Genomic DNA, 22,130 nt, shown 5'->3' with positions numbered 1-22,130 from the left:
CAATGACAATTTTTTTACAATGCACAAAGCTATAATTTTTTCATGTCCACCCTCATTTAGGTAATCCTCAAAATTGTGACAAAACAATATAATAAACTTCTCATTTTTTTATACTACTGCCTGCCGAAATTGGTCAGATGGCTTTCACCGTCATAAAAATGAAGTCATTCAAGACCATCTACAGTTCAGTTCAGTTCACAGATGATTGTAAAAATATAGAAATGAATGCAACTTCTTTAGGATTTCAGTTCCCCTTAATGTCCAAACACAAAGACTCTCTTGTTTCTGTGGCTTAAAAGCAGTCTAATCCACATAAAAGAATTGCATCAGCTGAATGTTGCGCCTCACAACCAATCTGGAAAGCTGATAGTCTCAAATCTTTAGATTAAAAAAAGTCACTTTTTTCTTCCATTTCTAGGACTGCAATTTTATTTCTTTCTGTGCCATCATTATTTAATCAAAAAAGTTGAGCCTTTTGTGATGCTTATCTGGTTAATTTACAAAAAGTATGGGAGCCTCAATAAGCCTTTATGTTCCAATTTTGTCAGATTAATTTACATTGTTGCTATAATCGTATAGCTATATTTAAAATAAAGAAATGAAGATGTTGAAAGTAAACAGCATTAATTCTTTCTGCAACAATTGTTTTATCCTCATAGAATCAGGACAAGCTTAGAAAAACATTAATAGCAATATCTTTGGATAAAATTTGCAGCAGTTGGATGATGCAAGAGCCTGTAACTGGCCAACATCATCATTACTTCATTGCTCGCCAATAAGTCAGTGCGTTGCACTTTTTTGCAGCAGTATTCAGCCAGAAATTAAGGCTCAATATTGCTGCAGTAGAGCTTTCCCTTGCAATTCACCTGTGACCAAGTGCTACATAAGGATACTGGCTAGCCAAAGAATGGAAGTGTTCAGTTTGCTGGCAAGTATTTATTAGATTGATAAATAAAAAGGAAGTGAAAAAAGAACAAGGCAGCCTGGATTATTCTCACACACCTCCGAGCAACTTTAAAAGTGCACTGGCACAGCCCTGGCAACAACTTGCCAGCCTACCACCTTGACCAAAGAATGGTGGATCAGGGAAAATGAAACAGGGAACATTTTCAAATATTTAGCACTAAACTTTACCACAAATTTTATTCTTTATATATTTAAAATGATGCTTAATTCACAAAAGCAGTAATTAGAAACCTCATCATAGCACAAAAAGGGAATATTCCCAAAAATGCTGTTTTTTGGGGATATATCTGGTGTAAGCAAATCACTTCCATCTGGTTAACATCTAATGGATTATAACTCACAACAGCCATAAGTGCTCATTTTTATGGAAATATACATGTTTGGAGGTATAGCTCACCTACTGTAACACCAGAAGAAAATAGAGTTGAACAAGAGAAACCGCATCAACATTACCATCTTTAAGTTGATAAGTTAGTGTTGATAAGTTACTAAACATTTATGATCCAATACCATTTTGAACGACATCCAGAAGAGGACATCAGTAACTGTTCAGAATCTAAAAGCTGGTTATAAAGATGGTATGGCTTTTCCAAGATATACAAACATAACATGCACCAATTCAAGACCGTCCACTTTCAAAAAGAACCTACGATTTGACGAGGAAAGATACTTCTGAAGCTTGCTTAGAATCTAAATAACGTTTTACAGCCATGTAAAAATGTCAAATATTCAAGCTGTTTTTTAAAAAACTTTTTTTCAACACATTCTATTGTATTCTTCAGCTAAAAGGGATGCAATCAGACAGTTCTCAACCAACGTTGTTCGGTAAACAGCTGCTAGGAGCACAACTCACTTCTGGGTTTTGCTATGGTCCTTGAAGTGAAGTGGTTTAGTTCAAACTCAGAGAATCCCAGTCACAAGAATTGTACTCTCCATTGCACAATATAACTGTGCACCGTCTCATCAGGAATTATCAACATTTCATCCCCTCAATTGTATCCAATTGGTTCAAAAGCATCACAACATAGGTACAGAAGAGGAAGACCATTTGGCCCATTTAAACTCATCCATCCAAACAGAACCTACATTTCCTTCCCATCACTGTATCTAAACATTGCTGAAAGGATTGCTGGGTTTTTTGCCTGCACTGCAGCAAAGTAAATCAGAAGGAGGTGGGATTAAGAGAAGTAAAAGAGGTAGATTTGAGTTGGATGTACATAAAAGCACAAAGTATTATGAATAAAACTGGTGAGCTAGAGGACAAACTGTTATGGGATGGGGTTGATACAATAATATAGTTCAGGCTAGGGCAGGACTGGGAGTGAAACATTACTGGTTTCAAAACATTTAGGAGGGACAGAATAAGGAAAAAAAAAGAGTAGGGGTGGCAGTGTTAATCAAAGATTCCATTATACCATTAGAAAACAGGAAATGGTCCAAAAGCTGAATCTTCTGGATTAGGGTCAACGAATAATAAGGAACAGTTGCTCTACTGGTGTTGTATTTTAAACCACTGAACAATGGGAAGGAGACAGAGGAAGAGATATGTAGACAACACAGAAATACATGCAGAAATAATAGGTTCATAATAATGTGTGACCTTACCCAAAGATTAAGTTGGGGAAAAGTAAAGTAACTACATTACAACAGTACACTTCAAAAGTACTTAATTGGCTGTAAAGTGCTTTGGGGTGCTCCATCATGAAAGGCACTATATAAATGAAAGATAGGTGTTTCTTTCTTTAGTGGCAAAGAAGGAAGAGGGTTTCTACAATCTGTCCTGGATTGCTTTCAAGATCAAATCTAACAGGAAAGGAAGCAGTCCTGGATTTGGTTCTAGGAAATGAAGTGGGACAAGTAGTAATACAAGTGTAGGAAAACATCTAGGAATCAGCAACCATAACATAATTAGGTTCAGTATAAAAATTGAACAGGATAACGAACAGTCAGAAATAAAGGTACTTGATTGGAACAAGGCCAATTTCAATAAGATTTAAAAAATGAACTAGACCAGAGAAATTAGAAAGAAAAACTGGTAGATAAGACAAACAGGAAACCTTGGGGTTGATTTTAACTGGGGGCATGTTTGGGCTGGCAGGGGTGTGGAGTGGGAGGGAAACCCCCAAAGGAAGCACAGCGTGAAGCCAGGGCCATTTTAACTCCCAGGCCTCATTTAAATAATCCAGGACAGTCTCCCACCCAAAACCGGCCGGAGTGACACCAGGGCTGGCAGGTGGGAGCCCGAGGACATCAGGATGCAAGAGAATGGCTCCCACCATGAAGTTAGCGCTGGGCAGGGGCATTGGCAGCCGATGCCTGTGCTGGGAGGGAAATACAAGGCCAGGGCTGGGGAGGCCCAATGACTCCTTGCAGAGCCTGGGGGAGCATTCCTGCTCCTCCAAGTTCACAAGGATGCCACAGAAAAGTAATTTTTTTAAAGTGACCTTAGCCTCTACTGCCCTAATACTCACCACAACATCCAACTGTATTTTGACCAATTCCATGTTTTCAACGGCACATCATTCAAAACATTTAGCATTTTGAATAAAAAGGTTTCTCCTGATATCAGTTTTAAATGCACTTTTCAAAATTAGGAATTCTTTGTATTCTTTGCTCTTAGACTGCTGGCTTGCTTTGAAGTAAAATTCAGGTTCTTATTGTGTACTTTTTAATATATTTTATATACTCCAGCCAAGTTAGCCCCATCACCTCCGTTCCCCTCGTACTTTCTTCACAGACTGTAAAGCGCAAGCTTCTCTAACCTTTAGTCACAACTTACCTTCTTTACAGTTTGGCTGCTCCTCTCTGTACCTTTTCCTATGCAAATACATCATTTTTTTTGTTACATAGTTATCAAACAGAAGACTTAATTCCTGTAGACTTGTATTCTACTGTACTGGCTTGCATTCTGTTAGCTTTTTTTAAATTGTCACAATACTATTTGTAACACAAACCAGACGGTCTCAGATACCAAGAGAAAAAATAATCCCCATTTACAATTTCTTTCTGTTGCAGCGGCCATTTCGATATTGTGATCATTTTTGTTTAAAGGGAAGCTTTCTTGCAAAAAAAATCCAAAGATTTAATGCAGAAGGGGAAAAAAAATCTCATTTATTTTCGCCGATCGCCATGAGGTAACATAAAATACAGGAATCTCTACATACATGGAAGCATCATATACGTATATTCATTTGGCTCTGCAATCTCTATCTTCAATCCATATTTGCAATAGCTCCTCATTTGTAAAAGAAAACACACCCTTCCCATCCCATGATATGGCAGGAAATGATCACAAAAAACACTTGCCCACCATAATGAGTGTGATTATTAGGGATCGTGCAAGATAAAGCTGCAAAAGGAAATCACAGACACTCAAGTATTTTAAGAATTAAACTGTATATCTTAGAAAAAAGTATTTTCAAGGTTTTGATAATTACATAAACCACTTCATGATGTCAAACAGTATTATGTCTTTTGTTTCTTCCCTCTCCTCCAATTCTCTCATCTCCTCCTGAAGCAGCTGACTCATGCTGGGCTATGGTTCCATGGCCACTAGGAGCCTGAACTGTAAGTGTGAATAGTATACTCAACAGGATGATAAGACCAGTTGTTACATCACAGCAACAACTGATTTTATCATCACCCAGTGCCCCCATTACAATCATCAGGTGGAGGAAAACTTACTGGATTTTTTTCCTTCCATAGCTGAGGGGTGCTTAGGCCAATTGTAGCACCCAGACTGGCACCCTAGCTAAGACCAGCCAACTTAGCACACATCAGGGATCAAACCTGAGACTTTCCTTTTGGTTCAGTTCCATATGGATTTATCAAATGAGCATGTTCATAACCCTGTAATGCTATCTCAACCATTTGTCTACAATTGTAAACAATTTTACAACACCAAGTTATAGTCCAGCAATTTTATTTTAAATTCACAAGCTTTCGGAGGCTTCCTCCTTCGTCAGGTGAACGATGTGAAAATGAAATCCTCGAAATGAAATCGCATTTATAATTCACAGAACAATGCTTGGTGAGTACAGACAGTTTTTTCAACTGCCCGTTGCCAAGGCAATCAGTGTGCAGACAGACAGGTGTTACCTGCCAGGTCTCACAGAATATACAAATCACCAAAAAAAAAACAAACAAAAAAAAAGAGATAGAGAGGTAGAAACATAGAAAAGACAGCAACTGACCCGTTATATTAAAAACAGATAACATTTGTTCGCTGGTGGGGTAACGTGTAGCATTACATTTGTCTACAATGCAACCTTAATCACTAACAGATATCAGCCAGGAAGAAACACCATGATCTCCACTGGTAAATAGCAATACACATTTTGTTCTCTTTCTTATAAAAAACTGAAATGCCAATAACCGATTCCTGCCATCTGTTCATATTCTTTAAACCTCCATAAATTTCATTTGCATGAAATTACCATCTTAGCACTATTATTTCTTCAAAAGTCCAAGCTATCTGCACCAATGCAAGCTTTATTCTAAATTCATAATGCCATCAATTACTTCCAAAATATCCAGCTGAAAATTCAATTTGCACCAATATTGGAAAATATAAGAGACCAATGCCACAAAAGAACTCTGATTTTGATTTATGGCATGACTATGCAAACGTTTAAGCTGTATACACAACCAGCTCTGCCACATGTAAGAGAGTCCCAGGAGTGGTTTAATTTAAAGTACAGTACTTTACAAGCCATTACAACTAATGACGTATCTTCGTGCTTCAATAGGAGTTAGACTTATTATGGAAACTATACTAAATACTATTAATTTTATTGGTCAATTATTCACGGTTTCAAAATGCATTGTTCAGATGTTAAAATTGAAACAACTTTAAAAATATTCACAGCAGTTACATTACTGCACATCAGTTTTAAAACTCCATCATGCATTCAACTGAACAAGTTTTCTGCTTCAAGGTTATGTGATAATTTTCACTATTCACTTCCACTAAAATCATTTGTAGCCCTCGCACTACAAAATTTCTTTACATAATCAAATGTACATCCCTACTGCTAGCATACCTTTACTTTCCGATCTTGCTTCCTTACCTGCCAGTCTCTGCTTTCACCTCTTCACCTACCTGACATTAATCTCACCTGTATTTCAAACTAGAACGTGACCTCTTGCCCGTGACATCTCCGTAGGAGAGACCACGTTACAGTTCTCCATTTGTCTCACCCCACAACCTACTGGCAAGGCCAAAATGCACCTGGTAACAAATACAATTACTTCTCCTGATGTCAAACCTATATTAAACTGTGCAGTAGAAGAAAATCTAAAATAGAACAGACTTTTCTCATTTTAACAAATTTAAATCTGTGGTACTTTTAAACATCACCAAATGTTAGTATACAAGCTTATATTGTTTTTAAAAAAGATTAGACCCATAACTACTGTATGCTAATGTAACACAACTCAGCACTGTACAAAGAAAGGCATTATTCTGAAGATGGAAAAATACAAGAAAGTCAACTCAAGTTGTTCAGGGACATGCTCTTATCCTACAGGGAATGCTATGAAGTTATAATGGTTGCTCAACAAATTAATTTCTGTTCACTAACATGCACCCTGTAGAACAGAATAATCTGTTTAATAAAACAAATGCACTCCACTATTTTAATGGCACCTAGATCTTGGCTCCTGTTTTCTAGTCATTTGAGTTGCATGCCACACTGAATGATCCACGTTAAACAAAATTATTGACTAAGTGCTAGGTTATGAGGGTGGAGTGCATAAAGAAATATTTCACTGTCAAGCAATATTGCCTTTATTCTACTGACCTAATGTAACAAAAAATGGAAAGGAAAGTAGAATACCACATCCAGAATTTTTGTTAGATAAAATAACTACATTATATGCAATCCAATTATTACTGCCTCAAATTAAGTAAATTGAATAAGATTTGTTCCTAAGAGGATTACAAACTATTGATCATTTGGAAGGGCTGTCTGTAAACATAGGCAGTGGTTTCATTGTTAAAACACTTCGGAAATGTTAACCAACCAGCACTAAGCTATGGTTTAGGAGATTTGGCTTTTATTTCATTTTATCAGGAGTCGTCGATTCAAAAAATACATATCCAGCTATTTTAGTAACTGGATACTGATGGTCAATTTCAGCTTTGCACTTCCAGCCCTGGTTTACGAATGCTGGCAGCATTATTTTAAGCATAATCATACCAAAGAGGTTATACAGTTAATTACATAGTGTGGAATAGTACAGTGGTGTACTTACAAAAATGGAAGTGAACTGTTGTGTTCATTTGGTTAAAAGGACGATCGTTCTGGGGAAACAGAACATGTTACCACGGTGTCATTCTGAACTGGATTTACTATCCAGTTTATGAAAGATCTTTATTGCTGTCAGGAAAGAATCAATTTCTCCCCTTCAGACTGTATTTAAACCTAGGTCCAAGAGATAGAAGTATAGCACTAACCTAGCTCATTGCACCAACCAACTACATACATTGGTACATTAAGGCACTTTGTCATGGAGGTCTCGTTACTCATTCTCCTCATACTAAGCTTCAATCCAGCAGAAACTACATAGAGAACACTTTGTAACACCATCAAAAACAGCATATGGAAAGAGTATACCAAATTTAAAGTAACTGTCTGTGATCCTCCATATTTTAATAATTGTAAACAATTTTACAACACCAAGTTATAGTCCAGCAATTTTATTTTAACTTCACAAGCTTTCGGAGGCTTCCTCCTTCCTCAGGTAAATGTTCAGGAGCTCCTCGAAGCCTACGCATTTATACATATTTTAATAGGTTAACATTACCAATACACTGATAATGTTTTTACCCAGCCGTTCTAAGTAAAATCTATTGCTACATGCAGCAAGTTTTACAGCCATTAGTGGCACAGCATGTTAGTGCATCTTGTAAACTATGGGTTTGCGCCCACAATTCAACAACTTCCATTTATACAACATTTAACATAGAAAAATGTCCCACCATAGAAAAGGTGAAATCCTAAAGTATGCCAATTGGCCAAAATAGAAATGAACATAAAATAATTAAGGTAATAAACAACACTCCCTTCAAGTATTCACTAGGAAGACATGAGCAATGTGCCACCAACAATGATAATCCAAGGAGGATTAAAGGCTTCAATTTTAACCAAGACACAGTTCCAAGAAGAGTTAAAAGGGCTGGGTGGTATTTATCCTATGGAATTGTGACAAACATTTGTCTGTGTTGAATTTTGAACTTGTATATCTTATTACTGGAAATAGCATTAGAGGTTAAAAACAAGTCACACAGGGTTAAAATCAGCCATGGCTAGCTGTTTTCTGCAAGATAGCAACAACTTACTTTACAGTCTGCCTTGCAAAAGGGTCACTTCAGAGGTGCATTGTTTTTAAAGAAGTACCTTGTGACACCTTGCTGTTAAGGTGTCATTCTATTCAATTTGCTTAGTTTGATGTGTTACTTGCAGACAGTTAGGCCTAGAAGTGCCAATTGCATTTGGGTGGACAAACATCCTAAGTAATTGACAACCTGTGAATGACTATTAATCTCATGCAACTATGAAAGATGCAGCTGACTATTGCCTTTTGTTTCAGTATACCTTCAAAGGGGCTTGGATTATATTTCTGTGGTTAGCCTGCTTATAGTTTTCAGCATTCCAATAAATAGAAAGGTGCTATATGTGGTGGCCAGCAGGGAAGCTAGACCAATTTCAAACTGCAGCTTATTTCACAGTGGAAAAAGGAGCTTCTGTTTTGAAGTTCATTTATAGAGAGAAAGTGAGTGGCGGCTTTATTATTTTAGTATATCCAAGAAATTAGTGGTGTATGGTTCACCGTTTTGTCACTGTTCATTTAACGGTTTCATTTGATTTGTTGGTTTAGAGCCCAAGTCTCGGTTTAGTAGTGTATATTCAGTTTCACTTTCAAAAAGGAGAATCATGTGGTGGCACACGATACATTCAAGTAGCTGGTGCGCAGAGTAACAGTTTTTTTTTGCAATCCCTGGATCTCTTTATTGTTTATCTAGATATTAAGCAGGAAAAGGTTGCACTCAGCATTGTAGGAGCCTTGAGTTCCACTTATGGGAGTGGCCAGTGACACTGAATCAAAGAAAATGTCTGGCATAAAAACCTAGAAATGCGACAAGCACTAAGAAAGTCAAGGAATAAGATTTGAGAGATGTTGTTAGTGATTGAGGGAGTCAAACACTGGAGATGTCCCAACAGATACAAAACAGACTAACACCATTTTCAGAAAGGATGATAAAACAGAGCCGGGCAACTACAGGCCCATCAGCCGAATACCAAAGAAAATAATGAGATCAATTATCAAGACTAGAGAGGAAAATTATCTGTACTGCAATAACCTTATAAATAGCAGGCAACATGGATTCAGAGGGGAATAATCCTGTCTGACCAACCTCCTTGCCTTTTTTTGAGCAAGTGAAATTCCAAATGGCCTGTAGAAAGGCTTTGACTGAGCTTTGCATGGAAGGCTGTCACTTATGCTTAAAATCGGGTGGATTCCAGGTACAACATGAAAACGGATGAGAAATTGGTTGAGGAAGCAGAAAAAAATCGTTTAGTGAGTGAGGATGAGAGGGAAGTGCTGAGTTAAATGCTCCAGAGATCAATGTTTTCAGGATCCTTACTGTTTCTATTTTACAGTAAACCATCTGGTTTCAGAAGCTCCTTGGAAATTGGTCACATTCACAAATAATACCAAACCGAGGGAAATAATTAAATTTGAAGTGATAGCCAGAGAAGTAAAATATGTAATTGGCCAAAACTGTTAACAGATGAAATTTAACATTGATAAATTACTGCACAGAGGAAGAAAAATTGGTGATGTAAGAACTCCATGAGTGGTGTTGAAATGGCGACAATCAAGAGCTCTAGGGATATTGGTAGACGCAGCGCTTAACATGTCCAATCACTGCAAAGCAACAATCAACAAAACAAATAGAATGCTGAACTATAAAGCAAAACAGGAGAGTATAAGTTGGAGGAAATCATGCTTAAAGTATGTAGTATTCTGGTCAGACCATACATTGAACCATACATTGAACTCTGTATCCGATTCTGGTCACCAAGACATAAGGAAGACATTTAAACACTGGAGGTAGTGCAGAGAAGAGCCAGAAAAGTAATACCTGGCACTAGAGGATTGAGTTACCAGGAAAGTCTGGAGAAATATAGGCTTTTCAGCTTTGAAAGGAGGTGACTGTGAAGAGGCCTTATTAGGGGTGTAAAATATTAAACAGTATAGAGAAGGTAAATCCAGAACATGAATTTAAATCATTAGCCTAGACAAAGGGCCACAGTCAAACTAGCAAAAGGCAAATTCAGGACTGATGGCTATAATTTCTTCTTCACACAAAGAGTGATCAACACATAGAATGGGAATTCCAGGTCGGGAAGAGCCCCGGCATCATTTAAGAAATAGACTGAATGGCCGTCCTCATGTTCTTGTAAACTTCCCAAAAGGAGGGAGAAGAGGGAAATGGGGGGAAAAGAATCTAAGTATCAATTCAGGTCAAATATCTGTTAGTGGGCAGTTAGAACAAAATTACCAGTAATTATCAGTGCATTTCCCATGGTTGCCAATAGACAGCAGAATTACAATCTGATCACTATGGATGCTGCAACTAAAGGACAAAAGGGATCTTGTCCCACTCTACATTCAAAGTAAAAAAAAAATCCAGATTCAATAAGATGTTCATGTATTTTTTTTATGGCCATAACATGCTTAATGATAATAATGGCACAGTTATCAAACTACAGTAGCTTCTAAAATATTCTCCAGTACTTTGCATGAGATATTCCACATAATTTACAAAATTAACTTGATAGCCTCAAAACTGGCATTTGTACAATTGAGAAATAAAGTCATCTGGCATACAGTAAAGACTTTTTGCAGCTTAGTAGCAGTTATTGGTTATGCACCAATTATACTACACAAATTTATCAAGATATTTTCTGCCCAATAACAAAACATTTACCAAAACATACTCAATCCAATCACACTGTAGTAAAAAGAATCTGATACAGCTGCACATCACATCATATACCCCTAAAATAAAAACTCCGTCACACAATTAAACAATAAAAAGTTCACAATTCAGAAAGTCACAAACTTATCCATCGTTCCTTCCAATCACTCAGCTATCTCCCTCCCACAAAGCACCACACCCTCTACTCTAGCATCCAGACCAACTCAAGCTTAACATCTTAAGATCCAAAAGAATAAAAGGAGTATGTGCTGCAGACCAAGGCATGTACGTGCTGATAAATCTATCCTCTCCCCTACCTCCATACCTTGTGGCAGGTAAGACTGCCTTAAGTCTATTAGTCATTGGACTGGATATATTTCATAATTTTACAATGCAACAGAGGAATATAAATGATTAAAACAGATTTGTGAAATGCAAGAACACATTCTCTAATGCATCAAACTAGACGTACATAGCTGAAATCATTCTTGCGACATCATCCTTCTTTAATCCGAATATCTAGCTGCGAATGATTTCCTTTTACAAACCTGGGCAATTACTAAACTATAATTTAAAAAAAAATAAAAAGTACCTTAAGCAAATATCCCAAACTACAACTACTCTTAGATAGCCTAGATGAGGAATAATTGCCCATCACAAATCATAACATTTATATTTTATTTTTAAATATTTGTAAAAAATCATTTTTTCCCCCCAAATTAGGGTTATAAAGATGACTCCTTTGAAATGTAAAAGAAACAATCAGTTGGGCTTTGATGTTGTAAAGGAGATATCTATTCTTAAGAGTGGCAATAGCAGCTTTCCGTGTAGTCACCTGGTCCTGTGTTTTGAATGTGACAATGGTTGTGTGCTGGGATTTCAATTACTGTGATGGAAAAATTGAGCCTGTGGCCTTTACTTCAAAAGGGGCTCAGCTGTCTCATTTAAAAGAATGTGATATTACAGCAGTGTAAAATCACATATCCTGCAACATCTACCAAATGGATTTGCTTGGGACTTTATTTATAGGCAGTTTGTTAAACAGGAGTGCGCTTTGCAATTGCTGTCATAAGTTAAAAATGGCTTGCTGGTAAGTATGAAAGGCATATGTGGGGAGTTCTGATTCCACAACAAATGTATTCTTTATATGTCAGAGGGTAATATTATTGCAGGGGGTGTGTGTTTTTATATTAATGAAACTGTTTTCCTTCATAGCATTTTCCTTCTTCGGATAAAAGTCAACTCCTTTCTGTGGATTTTTATTTCTTACTGAACTTCTGAAGGTTGTGCACAGTATCATGAGAATTCAGCTCATGTATTTCACCTGGAACTCTTATTTCAAGAGGCTGTAAGAAGGAATTGAGTGAGCAGTGAACTCCATCAGCCTTGGTTCTGTGGTAACACTCACCTGCAAGCGAGAAGGCGGTGGGTTCAAGCCCCATGCCAGAGATTTGAGTACAAAATGTAGGCTGACACTTCAGTGCAGTACTGAAGGAGTGCTGCACGGTCAGAATTGCTGTCTTTCAAATGAGACATTAAACCAAGACCATGGGCTCGATTTTAGGGTCGGGTTACCTGCGGGTTTCCAGCGGGGGGGCCCCGAAAATCCCGATCTCCGATCACGTGACCGGATTCGGACGAAATCCCGGCCACTTCCGGGTACCGCGCTGACGTGCGGGGCTGCGCGCGCAAGCCCCGCTGGTGGGAATCCCGCAGGCAATTAAAGCCAGCGGGGTTCCACTTGAGGGCACTTAACTTGCTCGTTGTGGTCAGTTAATGAGCTGAAGCAGCTGTCAAAAGAGGAAGTGTGGGATTTTACGTTCAAAGCAGTCAGTTTCCCACACTGGGGGAAACAGGACCCTTCAAACCAGGCGTGTTGCAGCCAGCAGCCTGTGGCAGGTGCCAAGGTGCGCTCCACGGGGGAGCGCCCTCACCCACGCAGGAGGCCACCGCGTCACATAGGGCAACCCCTGGGGGCAGTGTTGTGGCAGACGGAGTGTAGGGGAAAGACTTCGTGTTCTCACTGTGGCTGACCTACTGCGGTCATTGCAGCGCCTCCTGCACTGTATGCAGGTGGGCGATATGTTGGTGGCGCAGGTGACCCCCTCTGCCACCTCGAGCCAGGCCTTCTTGGTGGCAGAGGCAGGCCGCTTCCTCCCGCCCGCCGGGGGGAAGATCTGTGTCCTCCCCCTCCTCCTCACCCCATCTGATGATACCTGGGGTGAGGCATCATTAAACTGGGAGCAGCCTTCCCCCTGGGCTGCTCCATGCTGCAATTTGTCCCATTGGTTGCAGCATCTGTCAGTGGAGGACTGCCCCTTTAACTAGAGAGCCTCCAGCTGACAGATCGTACTGCGCATGCGCAGCCCGCCCGATGCGCAAGCCAGCGCCGTGGACCCCGGAGGAGCAGGTAATTGGATCCTATTAGTGGATTGCCTGCTACGATCGCGTGGGCAACCCACTAATTTCGCCGTTCGCGTTTTCGACGCTCCCGGAGGACCACCCGCTGGGAACCCGCAGGCCTGCTAAATTCGAGCCCCATGTCTGTCCTCTCAGGTGGACGTAAAAGATCCTATGGCACTATTCGAAGAAGAGCAGAGGAGTTCTCCCAGTGTCCGAACCAATAGTTATTCCTCAACCAACATCACAAACAGATTATCTGATTGCTGTCTTTAGGACCTTGCTGTGTGCAAATTGACTGCCAAATTTCCCTACAACAGTGGCTGCACTTCAAAAGTACTTATTTGACAATGAAGCACTAAGAGGTCATGAATGGCATTATACAATTGCAAATTCTTTCTTTATTGCGCTCTCCATAGTGTATTTTAAGATACTACCTGTGTTTTCTAGTAGATGCTAATGTCTTAAATTCTATAAATTTAAGTGCATTAGTTGCCCACACAAATCTACTTTAGGGTGTAATATTTACTGTCATTCAACAGACTGAAGATATAGTACTGGAATTTCCTTAGGATCCAATTTACTGCAATCAGAGTTAATTGTTAGACCTGAGCTATGTTATCTCTGCAAGGACAGAAAGCAAAAGCTGTAGATTTCAGATTGTAACAAACATAGTCCACTTACAGAAACTATCATCAGGGCATCTGAATGATAAGATAGTTTTTTAAAAAATGTCTGAATTGTAACAGTGCTATACGTATCAATCGCAGATAAGGCCATCTCTGATCACTTCCTACTATCCCTCTCCACCCACATCCCCCTCCCAACTTCACTTCCTTCTGTGTCCACCCCTGAAAAAAAAACTTACTCCCCCCCTCCCCACTCCAAGTCATTTACAGCACTTTCAAATTCCCAGCTGTCTAACTTTTGGCCTTCCATTCACCACGACATTTCTGCAGCTACTGATCTGATCAATCACAACCTCACCTCCACTTTTGATGCCTTTGTCCCCATTTACACCATTACTCTCTCACCCTGGTCGTCGTTCCCCCCCCCCCCCCCCGGTATGGACCTCACCTTCGCTCCCTTAAGGGATGCAGATTTGAAATTTTATGGTGGACAACTGTTTTAGCCATTCATCGCCAGATTTGGCTAGACCACATAAAGCACCATCAGGTCCTGCTCTCCTCTGCCAAAACTGCTCACTATTCATCCTGGAATGCAAAGATAACCCCCGGCTTCTCTTCTCCACTACAAACCGTCTTCTTAAACCCCTCTCCTCTGCCTCCTCCACCCTGACCTCCAACAAGTGCAAGGAGCTCATGGACTACTTTGTCACTAGGATTGAGACCATCCATTGAACTGCCTCGACTGCTTCCCTACCTACCCCTAGCCCACCAAAATAAACTTTCCCCCAAGGTTCCCCCCTGCCCTAGCCCCGAACTCGCATCTTTCTCTAGTTTCTTTCCTATCTCCCTTCATGCCCTGCTCCCCATATCCTATCCCACTCCAGATCCAGCTCACCCATCACGCTTGTCCTGCTGACCTACATTGACTCCCGGTTCCCCAGTGCCTCCAAATTAAATTTCTCATCCTCTTGTTTAAATCCCTTCTTTCTGTTGATTCTGGTCTTTTGTGCATCCCCCCTCTCCTGGTTTCTGATTATAAAATAAAAAAACAGAAAAAAAAACATTAAAAACCCAGGAATTTAAATTGGCAATAAACTGACTTAAAAAGTCCTTACTTTGAGCTAAGCATTAATTAAATGTATTAGGAGTACAAATTAAGGGGAAAATAAGAGCAAGAAAAAAATAAATGACACTAGATCTCATCCTTCAATTCACAAGATGTTAAACGTGCACAATATGTCTATTTTACCATGGGGGTGCCCAAGCTTTTTTATCTTCTAGGGCCACATAGGTGCATACCATAAGAGTCTCGAATTCTATATATTAAGTGTAAATCCATGTTACTATTAATTTGTATATATTTCAAGTTGCTAATACAAACAAATCTTGGCACTCTGATTTAGGATTTGACAGGTTTTTCTAAACCACCAGATTCACAAAATTCAAACAGGACAAACCAGCAAGTAAGACTCAGTTGCCTGGGCTTTGTTGGCTGGATTGTCAGAGCCCAGGGCCATATGTAGCCCAATACGCATGGACACCTTTAGGTCTATACTTGTTTTCAACTGACGTGGCCAATGTATGGCTGTTCCATCGAACTACAGTCTTTAGTAACCTTCCAATTTTCTTTTTCACTAAAAAACACTAAAATAAGTTCCACCATAACTACTCTAATTCTTCTTCCATTTTATGATGACTAACAGTTTTTTCTTGCCCCTACCTTTTATAAGCCCCACACAACACATTGTTTCACAGTCAAAAATACTGAAAATATATCTGACTGAAATGAATTGGACCCAACCTCCTTGAAAAGTAGCTCGAGAGAAGACACACAGGAAAGGAACACGTTGCTGAAATGAAAGCCAAAAAGGAAACACTCCAGCGAGTTTCATGTGACCCTACTCTTTAGCGGAAAAGGGAATATACAGGAAGGGGAAACATTTCCTGTGAAACGTTTCTGAGAATTTTATAAATTCTTAAGGTTCCTAAGGTAGTGCAATATTTTAGTTCTTTTTTAAAAATGGGCAATAAGTCAATACAATAGAATCTATGACGATAGTTCAGTGTTTCAAAATGGTAAGTCGTGAAAAATCTGTTCCATTGGATTTGCTATGCCTCTACTATTTCTGGCAGACTGCCAAAAATGTGCTAATAGTCATTACCAGTAATGCTAGCTGCTATCATTGCGCTACTGTATTTTTCGAGCAATCCGAATGGGTTCGGTTAAAGAATAACGGATATCGATGCATATCTGTTTTTTTAACGGGATTTTCTATAAATATCAAATGTCATTAATGATCGACAAAAAAAAACATTGATGCAGACCTGCAGATGGAATTCTGTGGTATAACCCAAAACCCCTTTTGTTAGGGAAAAAAATTACAAAAAAATGCAATACAATGTTAATTTACCGGGTCTGAGCTGTTCATTTTGGATCTCATGCCATGTATATTGGAAAACTACGCAAATTTGCAAACTCTTGATTAAAAACTACATGACCGTGAAATTAAGGGGATGGGGGCTGGGTACAAAATATAAAATCAAACCTCGGCCTAGCTTCTATAATACAGAAGTTCATTGCACCAACGTAATCAACACATCCATAGCTTACAAAAATAACTAATAATAAATTTGGGGGAAGGTAGGTAGCAGCCCTGCCGTTAACAAAATACGGCAGCCGTTCCTTTAAGTAACGGATTGCTATTTGAACCTAAACCGCCCTTTCCCTTCCCTTTCTCCCAATCCCCCTTTTTCATTGGGAAGCGTCCGTCGACAATCAAAACATAGTTTAAAGACAACAAAAATTAAATAAAATCAACCCTCCGCTTCAGTCAACGAACGCGCGATCTGTCAGCAGTTGAGTGCGGGGCCACCGCTTCCAAGTCAGACCGGCGGCATTTTATACACAATCACCAGCCGTTAGAACCGCTATTGTCGTTCGTTTCATTTCAAATTACATAACCCGTTCCAATGGAATGGCCTAGCCTTTCCTTTATTGTCTCTATAAATCTGTGAGGCAGACTCACCCTAACAGTACAGCCGCCCTGCCCAGTCTCTAACAAACATCACCAGTCTTCCCGTTGCTCGGCAATAACGTTATTATTCCACATAGCGGCAGCACGAGTGGGGGGAAGGGGGGGGGAGGCGATTGGTAACGCATGCGCGCGGCGGGGTGGGCAGGGAAAGACGAGGCGAGAAGTAGAGCGCGGTCAGTGGGCGTGACTCCACTCCTGATCGACATGGCACCCGGCCAATTACGACAAACGCCGACATGACGTCACGCCACCAACGGCAGAAGTGGGCGGGAACGAGAAACGAAAGTCGACGGGCAACGAACTGCGCAGGCGTCTCCTTCGCAAGCGATTCTGGGAGTTGTATTTCTCTCACCGGCCGGTTGCTGCTCCAGCAAATGAACGAAGCCCCCATCATGGCGAACTGCGACTTCCAGCATCCGTTGCGGCGACGCCAACGTCGAATGAATCCGATATCTCTATGGTGAAGGAAGCCGAAAGTTTAATTTGAAATCGGTGCTGATTGGTCCAGGGGGCGGCGTCCTGTCAGCGGCGCTGGAGTTTAACCAAAGCCGTAGTACGGAGCGGTTCGTTATCTCCCTGTTTACTGTAAACATTGTTCTTTTTTTTTTGACGAAAGGTGTTCTCAACCTTTCGGTGTATAATTACACCAGATGAAGGCCTCCAGTGAGTCCGACATCGAGGAGGATTTGGAGACGTACCTGAAAGGTTTAAGAGGTAAGTGACTCGATTGGGCGGGAGGCTGGGTCTGGTCTGCAAAAGACAGCTGTCGGTTAAAGGCTCAGTTAACAAGGCCGAGGTTAGTCTCCAAAGAGTGTAGTAAACAATGTGGGTTGTGTCATTCCAGAGAAAAAGATATCAAGTTGTTTTCGTTTGAGCTGGGTTATTTTACAGTTGTAAGGAATCTTGCAACACCAGGTTATAGTCCAACAGTTTTATTTGAAAATCACAAGCTTGGTGAAAATCACACCTGGTTGCAAGATTCCTTACATTTGTCAACCCCAGTCCATCACCGGCATCTCCACATCATTATTTTACAGTGATGGTAATGGAAATGAAGAAGAAGTAAAATGCTCATTTTGAAAGTGCATTAACTTAGAATAACAACAACTTGCATTTATATTACACCAGACCTAGCCGCCTTCCAAGCCATTGGCATTTACCCAGGAATGTCTTATCCATAAAGCTCACCTACCCATATTCAAGGCCACCCCCATGATCTTGCCATCCCCTGTGGTCTCTATAATGTCTCTCACCATCCATGTCCCCCTACCCCCTTCCAATCCCAATTCCTCCTATGTCTGTCCCTGGAAAAACTATACCCCAAGTCACTTACAACTGCACTTTCTAAATCCCAACTGTCTAGCCTTTGGCCCTTTATTCATCACAGTGCTTCTGTAGCTGCTGATCTGCTTAGCCACAACCTCATGTCCACCATTGATGCTCTTGTTCCCCAGCAAAACCTTTGTTCTCTCCCATCTCATGGACAAAAGAGTTGAATTCCAGCAGTGAGGTGAGAGTGACTGCCCTTGACATCAAGACAGCATTTGACCGAGTGTGATACCAAGGAGCCCTAGTAAAATTGAAGTCAATGGGAATCAGGGGGAAAACTCTCCAGTGGCTGGAGTCATACCTAGCACAAAGGAAGATGGTAGTAGTTGGAGGCCAATCATCTCAGCCCCAGGACATTGCTGCAGGAGTTCCTCAGGGCAGTGTCCTAGGCCCAACCATCTTCAGCTGCTTCATCAATGACCTTCCCTTCATCATAAGGTCAGAAATGGGGATGTTCGCTGATGATTGCACAGTGTTCAGTTCCATTCGCAACCCCTTAGATAATGAAGCAGTCCGAGCCTGCATGCAGCAAGACCTGGATAACACCTAGGCTTGGGCTGATAAGTGGTAAGTAACATTCGCACCAGACAAGTGCCAGGCAATGACCATCTCCAACAAGAGAGAGTCTAACCACCTCCCCTTGACATTCAACGGCATTACCATTGCCGAATCCCCCACTATCAACATCCTGGGGATCACCATTGATCAGAAACTTAACTGGACCAGCCACATAAATACTGTGGCTACAAGAGCAGATCAGAGGCTGGGTATTCTGTGGCAAGTGACTCACCTCCTGACTGCCCAAAGTCTTTCCACCATCTACAAGGCACAAGTTAGGAGTGTGATGGAATACTCTCCACTTGCCTGGATGAATGCAGCTCCAACAACACTCAAGAAGCTCGACACCATCCAGGACAAAGCAGGCTGCTTGATTGGCACCCCATCCACCACCCTAAACATTCACTCCCTTCACCACCGGCGCACCGTGGCTGCAATGTGTGCCATCTACAGCAACTCGCCAAGGCTTCTTCGACAGCACCTCCCACACCTGCGACCTCTACCACCTAGAAGGACAAGGACAGCAGGCACATAGGAGCAACACCACCTGCACGTTCCCCTCCAAGTCACACACCATCCCAACTTGGAAATATATCGCCGTTCCTTCATTGTCGTTGGGTCAAAATCCTGGAACTCCCTACCTAACAGCACTGTGGGAGAACCTTCACCACACAGACTGCAGCAGTTCAAGAAGGCGGCTCACACCATCTTCTCAAGGGCAATTAGGAATGGGCAATAAATGCTGGCCTTGCCAGTGATGCCCACATCCAATGAACAAATTTTTAAAAAATCTCGGTCGATCTCCCCCCAGTATGGTCTGCTTTTCATTCCCTTAAGTCCAAGGGTGCAGATCTTATAGAATCATACAGCACAGAATGAGGCAGTCTGCCTGTGCTGGCTCTTTGAAAAAGCTATCCAATTAGTCCTGTTCCTCTGCATATTTCCTTTTCAATATTCAATTCCTTTTTGAAAGTTACTATTGAATCTGCTTCCACCACTCTTTCAGTCAACGTATTCCAGATCGTAACAACTCGCTGTGTTAAAAAAAAATTCTCCTTTTCTTTTATTTGGCACGCAACAGGTTTAGCTATCCAACACCAGATCTGGCTGGAACACAATAACAGAAATAGGCCTGTTCTGCCATTCAATGAGATCATGGCTGATCTCTGACCTAACTCCATATATCCGCCTTATCCAAAGGTATTAAGGGATATGTGGTTAACATTTTAATGATCAATGTGCATGGGTCCCAAAACCTCTTTGGACCTCCACTGTTTTGAACTTTTCACCATTTAGAAAGTACTCTGATCTATCCATTTTAGGTCCGAAGTGGATGATCTCATACTTGCCTACATTGAAATCCATTTGCCACAGTTTTGCTCATTCACTTAATCTATTCACCTCCCTCTAATTTTATGCTTCCATCTACAATGCTGCCTATCTTTGTGTCATCGGCAAACTTAGATATGTGGCTCTCTATCCCGTCATCGAAGTTGTTAATAATTACAGTGAATTGTTGAGGCCCCAACACACATCAAGTGCTTTCAGGTCCTGCTGTCCTCTGCCAAACTGCCCACTACTCCATGATCATCCTGGAGAGCAATGAACCCTCAGCTGATTTTCTTTACTACCATCATCTTCATAAACTCCTCCCCCTGCCTCGTCCACCCTCACCTCCAAAAGCATATGTGAGGAGCTTCAGGAATTCTTTGTTACTAAGATTGAGACCATTTAGCTGCCTCTGCTACATTCCTAGCTCAACCTTTCCACCACCTTCTGCATTGTCAGACTGCTTGTCTAATATCCAGTCTTGGTTGAATCTCAATTTTTCACCAGTTACACACTGGGAAGACTGACATAGTAACATAGGAATAGACCATTCAGCCCCTCAAGCTTGTACTGCCATTCAATCAGATCATGGCTGACCTGTACCTCAATTCCGTTTACCCACCTTTGATCTATATCCCTTGATACCCTTACCTAACAAAAATGTATCGAACTCAGATTTGAAAATTTCAATTGACCCAGCATCCGCAGCCTTTTGGGGGGAGAGAGTTCCAGATTTCCACTTCCCTTTTGTGTGGAAAAAGTGCTTCTTGATTTCACTTCTAAATGGCCTAGCCCTAATTTTAAGACCATGCCCCCTTGTTCTGCATTTCCCCACATTGAACACCATTTGCTACAGTTTTGCCCACTCACCTTAATCTGTCTATGTCCCCCTGTAACCTCCAGCTCCCATCTGCACAACTTATTGTGCCTTCTAATTTAGTGTCATCTGCAAAGTTAGATATACAACACTCTATTGCTTCATCCAAATCATCAAAGTTCGCAGATGACACGAAACTCGGAAATTATAGTAAACAATGTGGAGGGTAGTAACATACTTGAGGAGGACATAGACAGACTGGTGAAATGGGCAGACATATGGCAGATGAAATTTAATGCAGAAAGTGTGAATTGATACATTTTGGTAGGAAGAATGAGGAGAGGCAATATAAACTAAATGGTCCAATTTTAAAGGGAGTGCATGAACAGAGAGACCTGGGGGTGTATGTACACAAATCCTCGAAGGTGACAGGACAAGTTGAGAAGGCTGTTTAAAAAAGCATATGGGATAGAGTACAAAAGCAAGGAAGTTATGCTAAACCTTTATAAAATACTGGTTAGGCTGCAGCTGGTGCATTGTGTTCAGTTCTGAGCACTACACTTTAGAAAGGATGTCAAGGCCTTAGAGAGGGTGCAGAAGAGATTTACTAGAATGGTACTAGGGATGAGGGACTTTAGTTATGTGGAGAGACTGGTGAAGCTGGGGTTGTTCTCCTTGGAACAGAGAAAGTTATGGGGAGATTTGATAGAGGTGTTCAAAATCATGAACGGTTTTGACAGAGTAAATAAGGAGAAATTCTTTCCAGTGGCAGAAGGGCTGGTAACCAGAGGACACAGATTTAAGGTGATCGGCAAAAGTGCCAGAGGTGACATGAGGAAGCATTTTTTTATGCAGCAAGTTGTAATGATCTGGAATGTTCTGCCTGAAAGGGTGGTGGAAGCAGATTCAATAGTAACTTTCAAAAGAGAATTGGATAAATACTTGAAGGGAAAAAAATTCCAGGGCTATGGGGAAAGAGCAGGTGAATGGGACTAATTGGAAAGCTCTTTCAAAGAGCCTGCACAAGCACAATGGGCCGAATGGCATATGACATATATGATAAAAAGATGAGGCTG

The 22,130-nt window shown here is 40.8% G+C and overlaps 2 protein-coding genes across 9 annotated transcripts in view; one reads left to right on the top strand and one right to left on the bottom strand.

The window, feature by feature from the left end:
- cep170aa (centrosomal protein 170Aa) overlaps nucleotides 1-17,093 on the bottom strand; it is a 116,719-nt gene extending 99,626 nt beyond the window's left edge. Inside the window, exon 1 of the mRNA XM_067988662.1 lies at nucleotides 17,013-17,093. The gene's annotated coding sequence lies outside the window, so the exon portion shown is untranslated. The remainder of the gene's footprint in view (nucleotides 1-17,012) is intronic.
- Nucleotides 17,094-17,358: 265 nt separating this feature from the next.
- The window catches only part of sdccag8 (SHH signaling and ciliogenesis regulator sdccag8), a 263,176-nt gene continuing 258,404 nt past the window's right edge, over nucleotides 17,359-22,130 (top strand). For all 8 annotated transcript variants that reach the window (XR_010963604.1, XM_067988650.1, XM_067988651.1 and 5 more), the window contains exon 1: nucleotides 17,359-17,735. Coding sequence is in view for 7 of the 8 variants with exons in the window: in XM_067988650.1 (XP_067844751.1) it covers nucleotides 17,672-17,735 (64 nt within the window). In the remaining variant the exon portion in view is untranslated. The remainder of the gene's footprint in view (nucleotides 17,736-22,130) is intronic.

This window comes from Heptranchias perlo, chromosome 8 (assembly GCF_035084215.1).
Source record: "Heptranchias perlo isolate sHepPer1 chromosome 8, sHepPer1.hap1, whole genome shotgun sequence".
Classification (NCBI taxonomy): Eukaryota; Metazoa; Chordata; class Chondrichthyes; order Hexanchiformes; family Hexanchidae; genus Heptranchias; species Heptranchias perlo.
The sequence above is the reverse complement of the archived record's forward strand: the minus strand, read 5'-3'. Positions and strand labels throughout refer to the sequence as shown.